Source organism: Grampus griseus (genome assembly GCF_964374135.1).
Source record: "Grampus griseus genome assembly, chromosome: 2".
NCBI lineage: Eukaryota > Metazoa > Chordata > Mammalia > Artiodactyla > Delphinidae > Grampus > Grampus griseus.
In genome coordinates this window covers 126437644-126453854 of record NC_139018.1, presented here as the reverse complement: position 1 = coordinate 126453854, position 16211 = coordinate 126437644, and the positions used below count along the sequence as shown (strand labels likewise).

At 47.1% G+C, this 16211-nt stretch overlaps 1 protein-coding gene across 1 annotated transcript in view; it reads right to left on the bottom strand.

The window, feature by feature from the left end:
* The window catches only part of ADAMTS17 (ADAM metallopeptidase with thrombospondin type 1 motif 17), a gene marked incomplete at both ends in the record, with an annotated part of 351029 nt that overhangs the window by 152190 nt on the left and 182628 nt on the right, over positions 1 to 16211 (bottom strand). Inside the window, 2 exons of the mRNA XM_082649123.1 lie at positions 1997 to 2147; positions 4106 to 4246. Coding sequence (XP_082505249.1) covers positions 1997 to 2147; positions 4106 to 4246 — 292 coding nt within the window. The remainder of the gene's footprint in view (positions 1 to 1996; positions 2148 to 4105; positions 4247 to 16211) is intronic.

Sequence of the window (16211 nt, the reverse complement as noted above, 5' to 3'; positions counted from 1 at the left end):
GTCTAGCCTAGAAGATCATGAGCCACCAGTAGTGGTACCTCCCTCCTCCTATCTCTCCTCACCCAACTGATGTGCAACAGCCTGGCTCCTAGAAGGCAATGGCTGCGGCTCTTTGGGAGGAGGCAGCCTCTGTCCAGCTCCCGCCCCAGGTAATCCTGTTGGCCAGGGAAGACTCCACAGTGGGCAGAGTGGCCACTGTGTGTCCGCTGACTCAGCTGGGCGCTTCCCTCTTCTCCATTCTGGGTGCCCGGGGCACGTCTACCCTTCTCGAATGCTTGGCATCCTCTACTGGGGTACCATGCACATGGATCTCCTGGTGTCACCGCACCATCAAACGACCCTCTGAAACCTGCCCTCTCTGATAGTTCTGTGCCATCATGCACTTTAAGTGACTGAAGGCTGGGACAGACAAACAGGATGCCTCTTGGCCAGCCTACGGTACATGAATGAGTGCCTCAATGGTCAAGCCTCAACGGTCAAGGCTGATGGGGAGCACCAGACATCGTAGCAGACCACTGGGGATGATCGGATCCGGGGGCTGGTCCCATCTCCCCAGGGAGGTGTCCTTCAACCCAGCCGTGGCTGGGTGTGAAGTGGGAGACAGCTTCCTGTTACCAGGGCCTGGAAGAGACCCTTGCTGGCACCTCCACAGGGGAACGGAAGAGGAAGACTCAGGACAACCCTGTGAATAAATGCCCTTTGAGGAAACAGCTAGCAGGAGGTGCTAGGTTGGTTGTGAGGCACGGCCCTTTTCCATACTCCACACAATGGCAGGCAGTGCCCCACCTGCAGATTCCACCCAGATTTCCTGAACCAATTCACGCATAGCCAGGAAACGCTCAAGAGGCAGCATCCCGCCTCCTGGAGTCCAGGCTGACCTGCTGTGCTGGCCGGGATCCCGGGGTCTCATTTTGAAGGCACAGTCCGGGTCTATCCATCTGTCTTGGAGTTGCTCCCGTCCTGAGTTCTTGCTCTGGGCACCCATCCAGCCCTGCAGGCTGCCTCCCTGGGACTAGATGCTGCCCTGAGCTCCAGGCCGACTGCCACTGGGTGGCTCCTGAGTCCCACACATCCCAGGCTGGTTCTCCTGCTCCTGTCCTCCTGCCCCATGATGGTGCCGGCTCCACATCCATCCCTGAGCCAGCTGCCAACTGCTGGCTGAGCCACAGGCTGCTCTGGCCCTCCCCTGGGGCTCCAGCATGGAGACAGCCTGCCCCAGGGCCTGAGCACATCCCCCCCACCCACAGAAGTGGCCCAGCTGTCTGCAGTACGGTGAGAAAGTGCACGCTCTGGGGGTGAACAGACTTGAGTCAAATCCTCTACTTATCTACTGGCCAAGCCATTCTGAATGATCAGTTCACCCCTGAGGCTTGATGTTATCATCTGTACCCTGGCAGTAACCTCGGGAGTCTGTGGTAAGGGTTAATTGATATCAGGCACATTGGAAGCTTTAGGGCAAAGCATGTGGGCATTGTTCAGTAAATGGTAACATTTTAATGGGGTTATTAATACTATTATCATATAATCAATTTATTATTTGTTAAATGTTCTCAATATGACACTCTCCAACGTCCAGTAGTTTTTAGCTCTCTTCTATATCTGTGCTGGGTTTGATATCACCTCCAAGAATAGGCTAATTTACTTTTTCCTAGTGTCTTACTGTTTCCATGTTAAGACAGGCTACTAAGAAAGAAATACCTTTGGATTAAAAAACAAAACAAAATAAAACATTAGGCTATTGGTGTCAGCAGTAACTCTGAACCATCCCCCTGCCTATGTGTGCATGTGTGTGTATGTGTTCATGCACATGTATGTGTGTGGCTCACTCTGGGTGCCCCGTGAAGCTGTTCATGAGGTATATTCGTGTGCATGTATGTGCATGCACGTATGCACATATGTTTACGTGTGTGTGTGTGTGGAGTGTAAATGCCTGTATCCTCCCACAGAAGCCAGGTGCTCCTTCCTGAGCCAGCCTTCCCCTCCTGAGGCTGCTTACCTCCATGTTTCTGCAGAAGGTGGCGTTGGTGCCGAAGAGGATCTGGCACTGCTCGTTGGCGCTGTAGTGCATGCCTGGCAGCTTGTGGGGCAGGCGCACTGCGTGCTGGCTCCTGGGGTCTGTGACCAGCAAACAAGTGCTAACTTTTGACCTGAAACAGCCGAGAAGCAAGTTGGTTTGCAAATGTACCACCCAGGTTTTTGTCCTGCTTTTTCAATCACTGAGAAGCAAGAACCTCCAAATTATTTATGGGGAGATGACCAGGCACCAGACACAAGGGCTGCACTTTTTGCTCTTTTTCCACATAGCTGAATGCAGATCTTTACTCTGGAGGCCATGAGAACTGGGCAACTAGGAAAGGGCCTGGGCTTATCACCCACATGGCTAATGTATTTTTGTCAGGGAGTCTGAGTGCTTTCTTGGATGAAAATGCTTTTGAAATAGAGTCCTATGATATTTTCTTAGAATGTGGCTTTAGCAAAAGTCACTATGAATAAAGAAACAATTGGAGTAGGGTTGTTTTCTTTTAAATAAATAAAGAAATAGGCAAGCTTATTTCCAATTCTGTAGATTTTCTTGGGGGGCCATGGCTGCTGGCTGGTCCAGATGCTCCACCTGGCCATGAAAGTTGGCTGGTGGCACACTGTGCAAAGGACTTGGGGATTTCAACCAGGATGGAAATGTTCAGAGATGTTGAGAACAGCTCTGAAAAATTAAACTGGGGGTTGTGTGGCTGCGGCTCCATTAGGAGTTAAATACTTGAATGCTTTTATTTTTTAATTCCTAAAACAAGGCAGATGGTAGTAAAAAGAAAACCCAGCCTCTTGCCAAGATTCTTGAAGAAAAGAGTTGCACGCACGCAATACACACAGGCTGATACTGGTTCACCTCTCCTGGGCTCAAACTCATGGGATACTTCAACAAAGTCAGTGGGACCAGTACTGTATATGTGAGCAGATGAAAATACCTTTGTTTCACTGACGCTTCTGGATAAAATGAAATAATGTCGAGTGGCTTCCAACATTGCATTATGATTTGGTGATACAAGTACTCAGTAGGAAATAGACTATATTAAAACTAACGAGGCAATTTTTTTAAATTATTATTTTTATTTATTTATTGGCACACCAGGTCTTAGTTGCAGCACGTGGGTTCTTCGCTGTGGCATGTTTAGTTGCAGCATGCAGGATCTTTAGTTGCAGCATGCATGTGGCATCTAATTCCCCAACCCTGGATTGAACCTGGGCCCCCTGCATTGGGAACGTGCAGTCTTACCCACTGGACCACCAGGGAAGTCCCTAATGAGCCCATTTTTAAGCCCTGTGTACCACTTAGTTTCCCAACCACAGGAAACCTCATGAAAGAAGACCCAGGATGAAGCCAGAGTGATGCCTTTGGTCCTCCTCCCTGAGTTCACTGGGCACTCCACTGTGTTGTTGGACAGCTCTGTGTGTAGGAGAGACTCACTGACCCCTTCAGTCACCATGGGGTGTAGAGATGATGCAATTAAGTGGTGAAACAATCAGGGTCTGCCTGTCAAACCTGTAAGTTCAGCCCTGAGGCCCTGACACTAAGGGATCCACATTGTATATGAGCACAGACTCTGTCTGACAAAGTTCTGACATCAGATGGCCAATTCTTCCACAGAAGTTTGAGAATGGAGTGATGCAGACACATTCTGGAAAGAAAGTGGCTATGAGATAAACTCATCCCAGTCCCACAAGTGAGGAAGGTGAGCAAGCCCTCCTCCCAGCAGATGGACTCCTGTCCAGGGAAGCAGCCTGAGTGTTGTGGAAATGCCCTGTTCTACAGTAGCCAAAGTGTGTCACTAGGGTGGTGCCCACCCACAGTCAAAATAATGCAGAGAAGTGAAATGAAATCTTGTCAAGATACAGTCACTGCATTGACATTTCCATCGATAAGTTTTATGATCACCAGCTGGGTGCCCAGTGTCATACCAGATGCACCCTTGGGAGGAAGCTTGACCAGCTGAGAATTCTAAGAGATTCACTTCTGCTCACACTGACTGAGACTTCAACTATCGTTTCTTTAGGAAGTATTGTAGTACTTTCTATTGCATTGATTGTACAGAACAATTCAAGGACTTACTTGAGGAAGTTTTCAAGGTCATCTCGACTGCAGGAGGACCAGGAGAGGTCGCTGGGGTTCCGGCCTTTCACCCACTCTCCCGACATGATGTGGGACCTGCCAGCGCAGGAGGAGTGGTCGTCATCGTGGTTCATTCCCAAGCTGCCCGAGGGAAAGGAGGGGAGAGGACACTCATTACAGGCTTCTCATCTCTTCATCCAGGTTCTAGCACACTATACTAACCTAAATCATGTCTTAAACACAAAAGGTGGCACAGGTGATACCTGGTTCTCTGCCACTCTCACAGAGCAGACCAGGAGTCACAAGCTTAAAGAGAAATAGAGAGGGTGATGACTTGCTTACCCAGTGAATGGAGACTGATTGACCATGTAACAGACAGCATTCACAAAACAAATGAATAATGAATGAATGAGCCAATTACATTAACTGCAATATTATAGTTCTGATGATTGGACTTGCTTTTCCACATTAACATATCCTAGCATTAATGATCTAGTGTTTCACTGCCTGCAGAAAAGTCACTATGCTAACGTGTAGTGGGAACCAACCAAGACTTTGACTTATGAAAACTCATGAACAATTATGGCTTTTCTTTCATATCACTATAGCTGGGTCCACCAAGATCATACCTGTCACCTTCCCACCCAGTTGTACCTGGAAGACACCAGGATGCTGGCTTAGATGAGGGAGGCTGACATGCAATGTGAGCTGAACAATGATCTCAGTTCACATACACGCTGTCAGTGGGGTAAAGCCAAGACACAGAACACACATGATCAGGTGGCCCACAGTCTGCTGACCCATGACTTCCAGGGGAGAGACTCACTGTGCTCATTCTTTGTCAACAGCCCCGTGGAAAACACACACACTTCCATTCATTCAAACATATTTATGAGAGGTTTCTCGAGTGCTGGGAATGGACTAGAAGGAGAAGAAACAATGGTGTACAATAAGCCATCCCTGACCTCAAGTCAGCGTGGGAGAGGAGACAGACACAAACAGAGGTAATTATGAAAAGAGGTTCTAAATGCTTCTCTGCAGCCATATTTTCCCAGTTTTCCTCATACGTCTCTGACCATCTTTCATCAATTCCTCTGTGTTCTTGCTCTGCACACCCCCAGGCCACTCCATGCTCCTATACAGAGAGGCTCCCTTGGCCACCCCCACGTGGAGCTGGATTAGCTGATGCCACCCCTGTCCCCGGAACAACACGGCCTGGCATCCGAGCTCCCGCTCCAGGCAGGCAGGGCCCCCTCTGGTCACCCACACGTGTCTGTTCCCATAGTTGAGGGTACGCTTACCAAGGGTCAACAGTATTTATACTCAAACCTATTTATGTCAGTAGTTCTGTTACTTCAATCAATACATGTGGCTACATGTTGTGTTAACCAACGAAATATGAGAATAAAAGTTAAGTTGTTTTCATGAAGACTAATTTAGCTACTAGCTACAATAGGCTGCCAAGTTGGGTGTGGGCAGACAACTGTAAAAGATGAGGAAAAAAATCACAAAAATCTGCCCCTAGATTGCTTCACATGGGTCTTTCAAATTCTGCTGAATCTAAAAAAGAAAAAAAGAAAAAGAAAGAAACTGGATTTAAAGTCATCATATTATAGTTGTGGTTTCTGTGAAGGTTATGGAAGCCCAATCGGCTTCCTTCAAAGAAAAGGCTTTCACTCCCACCACAAAACCGGTGAAAAAAATGAACGTTTTCATGGCTTAAGTTAAAACAAAATGACAAAATGTTTAAGAACATAAGTATAATTTCTTTACATTTCCCCATTTGAACCAATTTTTTGGTTAATGGGTCAGCTGACCAACAACTATCCTGCTATCTTGTCAGAAAGGAAAGCTTCTGCAGTGTCGCCTACATGTTGGCTCCACCTTCCCCTCAGTCCAGGCCTCTCCTGCCAAACCTCTCCCTGAAAAATGCCCGCTCCTGGGATTTTCCACAGGCTCTTCCACCCCACCAGGTGCCCTCAAGGCAGCTTTCCATCTCAGCCTATCCACGAGTGACTGGCACAGAGCAAGCACTCTGTAAATATTTATCAAATGGATTAACTATTTAATGCAGCAGTAAACATCAAAAAATCGGAGGATCCTCATGCATGGTATCTAGGGTGGCAGCAGCTTGCTCAACAGAAAAATGAAAACCATCTCTGGGTAGATGCAGTCTTGCTCTCCTGCTTAGATGTCAAGAATCCATCCAATTAGGGTTAAGTAGAGAACCAAGAAATTATCAGATACATCTGACCAATAAGAATAATTTTTCAATGTCATTACTCAGGTTTTTATTTTTTTTTCCTGCTTGATATCTATATCTTTATCTGTACCTGTATCTGTATCTATAGCTACATCTATACCTATATCTATATCTATATCTATACCTCTATCTCTGTTTCAGGAAACATAGGAACTGACTGGTTTTTCAACTGCATGTAGCAAAGGATATTAAAAGTCAGCTTAAATTTGATTTAGGGTTTGACTTGGTATCTATAAATAAAAGTGGTGATAGTGTTTTCAAATAGGTGGATCTGAAAATGTTGATGGCTTTCAGGGAACTCTGCCGTACGTGTAGAGGTTACAGAAATACGATGTCTCGTGAGAAAAATGGCTCCAACCTCCATCTCTAAGAACATAGTGTAAGCACAGCATGTGGAGCAGGTCAAACTGCATCATTGCAGACCCTGGAGAATCCAATCCCAGGGAGAATCAACACACTATCCTAAACCCTCTCCCACCATCCTGAGCAGCCACCAGATGCTCCCTGTTGTTTGGGAAACCACATCAGAGGAGATCCAAGCCCTGGCAGAATGGCCTCGCCACACATGGAGGAATGTTTCACTTGTGACATGCTTCCAACTTTTCTCCGGTGATCAAGCTGCTTGTAAAATCAAAGAGGTTCTTTCGCCCACATTCCAGACTCTGCTGGCCAGAGAACCTGGTCTCTCCGGAGACAAAACTATGTTTACAAAAGTGCTGAGAAACGCTGACTGCGCCCTCAACACCCCTGTGCCTGCAGGGTGTTGTGTTAACGGTTCATTCTGCCAGCCCCCAGAGAAGGACTTCCCTAAGGAATGTTCCAGTCAGCAGGATCAGCCAGGAGTGCAACTCTTGGGTTTTCTGGAGCTTGTCTCTAATACAGATTGTGCTTGATCTGGTTTAAAATGTTCAAATGCTAAGCAAGTGCCTCATAAATTTACAGTTTGCTGAACTCGCATTGGGGTGGGAGTCTTGATATTTGAGGTCTACATAAACTACGGTTTAGGCTATTTTTAGTTTAAATTAAAGATCACTTGACTGAAAAAATTCATGTTATTTTAGGTTTATGTCTGTGGTAACATTATATTTAACAAAAACATGTAGCATTAAGCACACACAGTAAGTGACTGAGATTAAGGACACAGACGGGCCTCATGTCACATGTGGTCCAGATTTATCAGACACAATAATAACTTAATGGCCTTGAGTAGATTTTATCTTAAAACAAAAGAACACATTGCTCTGAAATTGCTTCAGGAAATCCAATATATACCATGTGGGGATTCTGAAAGGCAATGCTCCCCCTGTACTAGGTTCACTCCAAACCCTGGAAGGCATGGGGGATACTAGGTGTTCTGGGCCTGGTACCTGTGCCATTTTGGACGCTTCAGTTTTACCTGGCTCAGAGCCTGTCTGTCTGTCTTTTGGACACTTTGGTGTTTTGATGTCAGGTTTGCGAGCCAGGTCTGCCACCCCTCAAAGTACTCTTGGCTGTGTTTGTAAAACGAGTGCTTGGGGTGGAATGAAAAACCCAGGAAATGGCTCCCATGAGGGGACCCTCTCCAGTGGAGGGGTCAGGGCTGGCCGGAGTCCTGCTTCAGTCGCCCTGGGGGCATACTGCCTGCTAGTCCCTTTTCAATAAATGTTTACTGACTCTGTAATAACATGAATGGCCCATGGCAGTTTCTAGGAGATGACAGGCAGGTTTGTATTCATTATTGTTAATTAATTAAATAATAATTAACACCTCAGCATTACACTAGAAGGGAAATTCTCTACTGCCACTACCTCTTTGCCAAGAACCAGACTGTGCCCTCAAACTGTAGCTACACAGAAACTTTATCTACAAGGGTCAACAGTCACCAGGGGTACCAGGCTACACTCATTTATACAGGTTGAATAACAGGGTTAATTGTCAGGATCATCAATAACCCCATTTATAGGGAACATAGCATCAACATTCTCTCACCTCGGAGAATTTTTTCCTTTTATTTTTATACAGGAAACTGAGCTCACCAGCTTGTAGGGACTCAGGAACACTGCAACTACCAGAGTAGATCTAGGGCCTCCACCTCCACCACATACAGGACCATCATAATACAAATAATCTTAAAACACCATGGAATTCTGAATCACTACTGGGTAAATAACAACCAATATAGTGTTGGTGTTCAGTGCATTTTGCTATAATGGATAACATCATAGTAGGTGAAAATGGATAAGGCACATTACAGTATATAGTATATATCTCTTTTAGCTAACCAAAGTACTGAAATCACAAAAACACTCACGTTTTCAGGTTTATAAAGATGGGATTTTGATGTCAGTTATATGAGTCAGGTCTGGCCTTCCCTCAAAGTAGTCTTGCCTGGGATTGCATGTGTTTGTGTATAAGTATATGCATACACACACACACACACACACACACACACACACACACACGAGATCCACTTCAAATGGGCCTTAAACTTTTAATTTAACAAAAATTCAACTAACTGGGATGAGAGATAGAAAAAGAGAGAAAAAGAAAACAAAGCATGGGCAATTCTATCCCCTACTCTGGTCAATGAGCACGGGTGCGTGCATGCGTGCATGCATGCCTGTGGCCGTGCACCCTCAGGAGGATGGTATGAAATCCCCCTTTTCATGTAGAAGTAGAGCACTGTATTTGAAAAGGCCTGGCTTGGAGTCAGACTAACCCGAATGAAAATTCCAGCTCTGCCTCTTGAGGGAACAGCGTTACACCTCTGAGCCTCTGCTTCCTTATCTATGACTAAATAGGGCTCATGGTATTTAATGTCATTCATTCATTCAACAAATACGTGTCAAATGCTCTCTATGACAAGATGCTGTCCCAGATGCCAGCACAGGCAAGGCCCCTGCTTCCATAAAGTTTACATTCTGAAGGAATGGGGATGAGCATTCCTCATGGTCAAACAGACACCAAAGCGCCTGGCAAGTAGTGGGATCTGGAAGAGATGAGAGTCTTGCTGCTTCTAAGCACGTGTCTGAGTGAAGGAATGCTGGCTGTGCCCAAGCTGAAAACTCAGGTGCCCTCAGAGAGCTGGGAGTTAATGAGGGAAGCGGGGAGAGGTCACACAAAAGGGAAGGGAGGCTCATGGCAAGCTGAACAGTTTTTACCCTATCATATGCCTTTAAATTCCATTTCTCTTCTGCAATGAGCTAACTGAACAGAACAGGCCTGTTCTGGCAGATATGGCGCAGGGACTGAGAGGATGGGACCCCTGAATAGAGGCTTCATGGAAGCCTTAGCAGCCCAACTGCTCTTGGAAGGCGGTCACCCCATCCAGGACAGCTGTGAGGATAATCACAGACAACCACCAGTCTACACCATGTGTTGCCTTCACAGGAAAAGGGTGATGGTGGTAGCCTGTGGCATAGCTCCCTGTTTCTCTTTGTCTCCCAGCAGCAGGTCCACTCCTGCTCAGCTTCCTGTGCATCCCACAGCCTGGGGTTGGTGAAGGCCTGAGGGATGCAGGCCCTGGGGTTACAGCTGGGTCATCTCAGTGAAAAGCTGTCTCCTGGCCCAAATAGCTCCTACGGGCTCACCAGCCCCTGCAGCTGTGGTCCTGCTCCCACATGACGAAGGTGGTCCTGATACAGTGAGATGGTCTTGCCCTCCTCTGCTCCACCGGCTCTCAGAGCAGGCTGGGCACACGGTAGGGCTCAGTTAATGGCTGTGAAGTGAAAGCAGCACACGAGCATCTAGGTCTACATAACAGCCCACTAGCACACAGAACAGAGGCTACCTTTGGCGCCCTTCCCCCCACTGCCTCATTGGCATTCATCATTGGCATGAGGGGATGGCCCCCAACATAAGCACGAGAACAAACAAGCGGCACCTCCTCGGGAGGCTCTCAGCCTCTTCCTATGATGCCCCCACTGCTCAGAGCATTCCATCAGCCCATCCAGAGCCAATGCACGCAAACATGTGTGTTGTTACTTCCATAGACTTGGAAGTCAAATGACGTTTGCAAATTTTACTAAAAAAAAAAAAATCCATAAAATCATGTTGATTTTTGCCTGGGAAAGTAGTCTATAGAAGGGGGGGAGGGGGGTGTCTGAAGCTGCTTCCACGTAGAAATTCCAAAGCAGTTTAGAATGATGGCTACATTGATGAAATAAGGATATACCCTCCCAAGGTGAGTGACTATTTCGGAGGGGACAATACTGATTCAGGTGAAAAGGCTGTAGGGTGTTAAGAAAAAACTCTGCCTCTGTCAAGGCAAGGAGAGTGAGTGGAAGGAATAAGCCAATTCTCCTTCCTCCTTTCCTTAGTCTTTTTGGAGGACTTTACTCTTCCATATGATTTTGGTTTGTCAAGTCCTTTTAGTTTAGGATTGTACTGATTAAATTGATTAATTTGGGGAGAACTGGCATCACTGAAGTTTTGAGTCTTGCCATCCTGGGACATTAGGGCACCTTTTCACTTTTTCAGGCTTTCTTGAATGCCCTTTGGCAAAGTTTTGTAGTTTGCCTCATCAAGGTCTTCCTTTTTTTTTTTTTATCAGGATCATTCCTGGGTATTTCCCACCTTTGGCTGAAGTTGTGAACGAGGTCTGCTTTTTATTCTTCTGTAACTGATTACTAATTGTGTATAAGAAAACCATGGATCACTGTATGTCTTGTGATTTGCACCCTGATGAACACTCACTGGCTCCAACAGTTTGCCAGATGATTCTCTTACAAAATGCAGATAATGACCACTTCGCCTCTTCCCTTTCAAGATTTACATCTCATTCCTTGCCTTATGAAGTTTGATGGACTTCAAAAACGATGCAAAATATTAGTTAGAACATGGGAACCTTTATCCTGTTCCCAAAACTAATGGAAATGCTACTAATATTTGCACACTGGATACAGCTGTTCTAGATTGCTTACAGCTAGGTTGACTTGGTCAGCTTAAGGACACTTTCTTCTAAATAATCATTTTAAGTGGGCTTCCTTGTTAGCATTTCAAAGGAAACACTAAAGAAAGTCTGACAAAGTGGACAGAGAGATGGTCCAAAAAGACAGAGGCCATGGTTGATGTTAAAGACCTGCCCAGAGTCTTCTGGGGAGCTGAGGCAAAGCTCCTAACTCCCCAGGCCTGTCCTCCTAGCTAGGAAGTGAGGGACTTGAACCAGGGGTTCAAGGGGTTTTCCAGTTCAAAATGGAATCATTTTGTGATTCTGATCTAGAAGACTGAGCAAAATGGTAAGGCAGAGTTGCTATTCATTCTTCCAATAAGAGCTGGGTGGGCCCTATCTCATACCAGCACTTTCAGGGCACCAAGTACACAACAGTGAGGGGCACAAGCAGCCCTGCCTGTAGGAAGCCCACAGTCTGGCAGTGATCACAGACAAGTCAGCAAGTGCTGACCAGCACTGTCCAGTATAACCTTCTGCGATGATACAACAGTCCCTGTGTGACTATCCAATACAGCAGCCACTGGCCACATGTGGCCATGGAGCATTTGGAATGTGCTAGTATGACTGAAGAACTGAAACTCTGATTTTATTAAATTTTAATTGAGATAAATTTAAAGGCCCACATGTGGCTAATTGCTACCACACTGAACTATACAGGCAGAGACAAGAATCTGATTCAACTAACCTGAGTACCACCATTGTGCTAGGAGCTGTGGATGTCATCACGTTGGTACAGGAGTATATACAGGCCCACAAATTACTTACAGGCTTACAGATACTTAGAGAAATAAGACAACCTGATGACACAACTGGAGAAGACTCAGTGCCAGGTGTAGACATCAGAAACTGAAAGCCATGGGCATTCAGAGGGGGGAGACATGTTGTCTCATACTGACTCTTTGTATGACCTCATGCCTATTTTTCCTCCAGAATGGTTGTACTAACAGTGCCATCTGTGCTCAGACCTCCAAAGCACAGGGCTGTGGTGTGATGGATCAGAAGGGAAGAAACTAGAGATCTACAAAGGCTTTATAGAACACCCAAGAAAATGAAAGAACGTCAGCCTAAATTGCTTCAGACCATGATATCTGAAGAGAGGGATTCTCTAAATGCCTTCCCACGGAGGCCTCTTATGTGCCTTTAAATCTGGGACATTCTCAACTTCAAATGAATTTCGTCAAAGAATGGCATAAGATCATGTGCCTTCACTAACTGAAAAAGTGAACGGTGGGTTGTAATAAGGCAAAACAAAGGAGATATTCCTATTGCTAAAAAGTTCTCTGAGGCTCTCCTTAGCTCTTTAAAGGAAGATAATCTATTGAGGAAACATTTTTATTTCAAAAGAAAACTTCACGAAAGCACTAAGCTCTTCTAAAATTAACCACTGACACAGTGAATGTCATCCCGGCCCCACAGCCGTCATCCCTTCTGTGGCCTGCTCTGGGCCTGGAGTGCAGAAGGGCTCCCAGGAAAGGGCCTGACATGACCTGCTGAAGTCCAGAATGCCATGAAGCCGTGTAGACGCTATAGCAGCACCAACAAGGCTCAGCCTCCCTCCCAAATTGCACAATGATTCACTGGGACCCCTGGTCTCCTTCAAGTCTGCAGTGGGCCTTCCTTTAGGCCCAGATGCACTAGATGGAGGCCCATGTGAGGCATGGGGAGGGTTCTGAGGACACAGGCTGATGCGGCATAAGTGGGTCTGAGCTTGTGGCTCCACTCACCCCTTGCCAGTCTGCCAACAGTGTCCTGCAGTGCTGGGGAGACCAACCCTGAATTTTGGTTCCAGGTTGGCTCTCTGAGAAGACCACATGCCTGGCTTATCAAGCAAGAACACAGCAAGGGAGCTGAAGAGTACAAAGTGTTTCCTTTCGTGCAATGTGCTTCCAAGGTTCTGCCGAGGAAAGTCTGCCCAAAGAGAGGGCTCACAGAATCACGGCACTTAGTTTGTTGAAGGAAACTGGGAAATTGGGTGAGAGTCAGAAGAATATGCTTTCTGCTTCTTAGCCTAAAGTGTAATTCATCTAAGGGTGCTGCAGGCACCAGACTGAATAGGGCAGGAAATGGAAAGATGGCTAAAACCTTCCAAAGAAGTGAATCTCGGGCTAACATAGACTACCCTCCAGATGTCAAGAAGGAACTTTCTGTGCACAACGGAAAGAAAACTGATGTGTAAATGGGGAGTGATCTCTCAGTTTCAGGGAAATCTATAGCTGCCACGAATCCTCTGTAGCTGTCCCCTGCGGAGTGCTTCAGAAGGCCAAGGTCAAACTCCTGGTCCCTCTGGGGCCCACACAGCAGAGCTCTGCAGTGAGGTGGAGAAGGGCAGAGGGTGGTGACTCTTTCCCTTCCCCCACCATGTCCCGGGCGCGGGGTTACCTGTCTGCTCCTGCCCTCCTCATGAAGTCCCTGGTTCAGAGGAACATTCCTTTCCTAGTCCCCAAAGTACTTTGCATTTTAACACCATCAGCCTCAGCATATCCATCCAGAGGAGTGACTATCATGGCAGGTGTGTCGGGCATTGTGGTGGCAGATGGAGCAAAGAGGGGCAGAAATGACGTTGGTATCACCACCACGGGCTATGTGCATCTTAGGGGCGGGAATTCATACACTCATTCATCTGCTGAAGGCTGCTGCTCACTGAGGTCTGAGCTGGGGAAGCCTCAGAGGATTTGGAGGGCTGGAGCAGATACCCTAATCCCTTCTAATCATGCCCTCATTCATCCAGACTCTGCTTCATCCAGACTCTGCTATGTGTCACGTGCCAGGCACAGCGCTGAGCACTCGTGTGCCCACAGGACACATATCTAAGGTGCAGACCAAGGTGGGTCCCTCTCAACACAGATGCTGAAAGGCACACTAAGAGCAGGAAAAATATTGACAGAGCAGGGGAAGGAGATGTGATACACAACAGAGACCTCATACCCAAGAGTTGCGGGGGTGGCGTGGGGCGTGCCCAGAGAGCAGAGAAATAGCGTTTTCAGCATGCCAGGCAGTGCATGTTGCATACATCAACTATTATCATCCACACTTCACAGATGAGGGAACTGAGGCAAAGAGGTTGAGAAGCTCTCCCAAGGTCAAACAGCTGATAATGGCCAAGCATAACTTGAGCCTGGACAGTCTATACTCCAAATCTCCATGCATGGCCTGGCTCTTTGAGGATGAAATCTGCCCCCAGACCCAAAGGAGGGCAAAGGATGGGAACCAGCCAACTCCTGCCGGAGTGGCTGTCTTAGAGGTTGGGGGCCAGCAGGAGCCCTCAGGAGACCGTGGATGGCACGGAAAATTCCTCTTAGGGTTAGCAGCGGAGAGCCTGCTTGAGAGCCTTCAGACCTGGAGGGGCTCAAGGTCTGCTCTCAGGGCACTGAGACTTCCAGCAAGACAGTGTGGAGAGGAGAGGGGCTGCCAAGTATGGACATGGGTTCGGGGAGCAGAGGTGCTGGGGAGTGGCCAAGAGCTTTTTCCTGGACCCAGCTTGGAGGAATCACACCTCTGTTCTCCGGGCACCAACCTGGAGCTCCTGTGACATTCAAGAAGGGGATTCAGACTTGCTCCCCATCTTCTTAGATGTCCCCCCGGATCTTTATCTAAAGCACAACTCTGAGACATTACTAGCAACAGTCCTAACCTCCCACCTCCCATTTACACCTGAGGCTCAGAGTGTGAGGGTGGGAGAGGAAGACAGACGTACCTGGGTCCATGAGATGCTGGGTGGGCGCAGTGTGTTCTGGGAATAACGCCCAGAGTGTGGGGTCAGGGTTGGGAACCTCGAAGTGCTCTGCAATATTCACCCTGCCTCTCCTTTTTGGTACTTGAAAATTTTGCACATTAAAAACATATTGCCAGGAAATTGATGCTCAGGATATTAATTCCTTTTCTAGTTGAGACTCAGGCTCTAAAGAACCACAGGAGTTGAGACGTTAAGGGCTCTTGAAACCCTTCTGTCTGCATCTAAGTGGAATCTGGAGCCCAGAGAGAGGTGACCACCCAACACCACACAGCCAGTTGCAGCAAGTTCTTCCTGGAACCAAGGGTCTCCCGCGTTCTGGTCTGAAATCAGATTTCTGGTCCACCTCACAGGTTCTGCCTTCGTCCAACCCAGCCACCCTGTGAATGGGGATTGGACCTGGGTCTAGAGGATTGAGAAGACAGCAAATTGGAAATCATTCAAAGGTCATCTACAGACTGCAGGATGAAATTTGGTTTGGTTTTGAAAAACCTCACAGTCAGCCCTCAAAATGACCATCTTTTAGAAGCATTTACTTAAAAGAAATGCTCTAAATTCATTAGTTTTATATTGATCTTTTCCCCCCCAAAGAAACAAAAGGACAGTGAATATTCATTTCCTTTTTAACCATTGACATCTCTTAACTAGACAAGATTATTTTCAATTCCACCTAGACTTTGCTTAGAAGTGTAGATTTAATAAGCTTTCCACTCATAAACAATAACAACTGCCTGATTTCTCAGGGAAGGTTTTTCTCAGCCAATAGGAGAAGGCCTGGTGTGGAGTAGCTAAAATAACTGTATGGTAGAAATTCAGAAACAAAGGGGTATAAGTTGAAAACTGAGTCCCCCCTCCCCCATAGTAGTTTCCAAGGCCCCCCTACATCCTCCCACCACCCCCACCTGGAGGCAATCTCTGTCCCTAGTTCTTCCAGGGGCCGGTGTTTTAATGGGTGTTGGAAACCAGCCCCCAGCACTTCCTACCCCTTCAAAGGCGTTGCAGAGGAGAGGATTAGTTGACTGCAGGGGGGACCTGCTGCTCAGAGAGAACCTGCAGCTTCTTAAATTTCAAAGACCCCTCAGGGACCCCAAAGGGCCCAGGATGTCCAGACAGCAGAAACCCCAAGGACAGGCTGTTTCCTGCTCCCTCCTAATGACCATCACTCCCTTCCTTCCCTGAAACC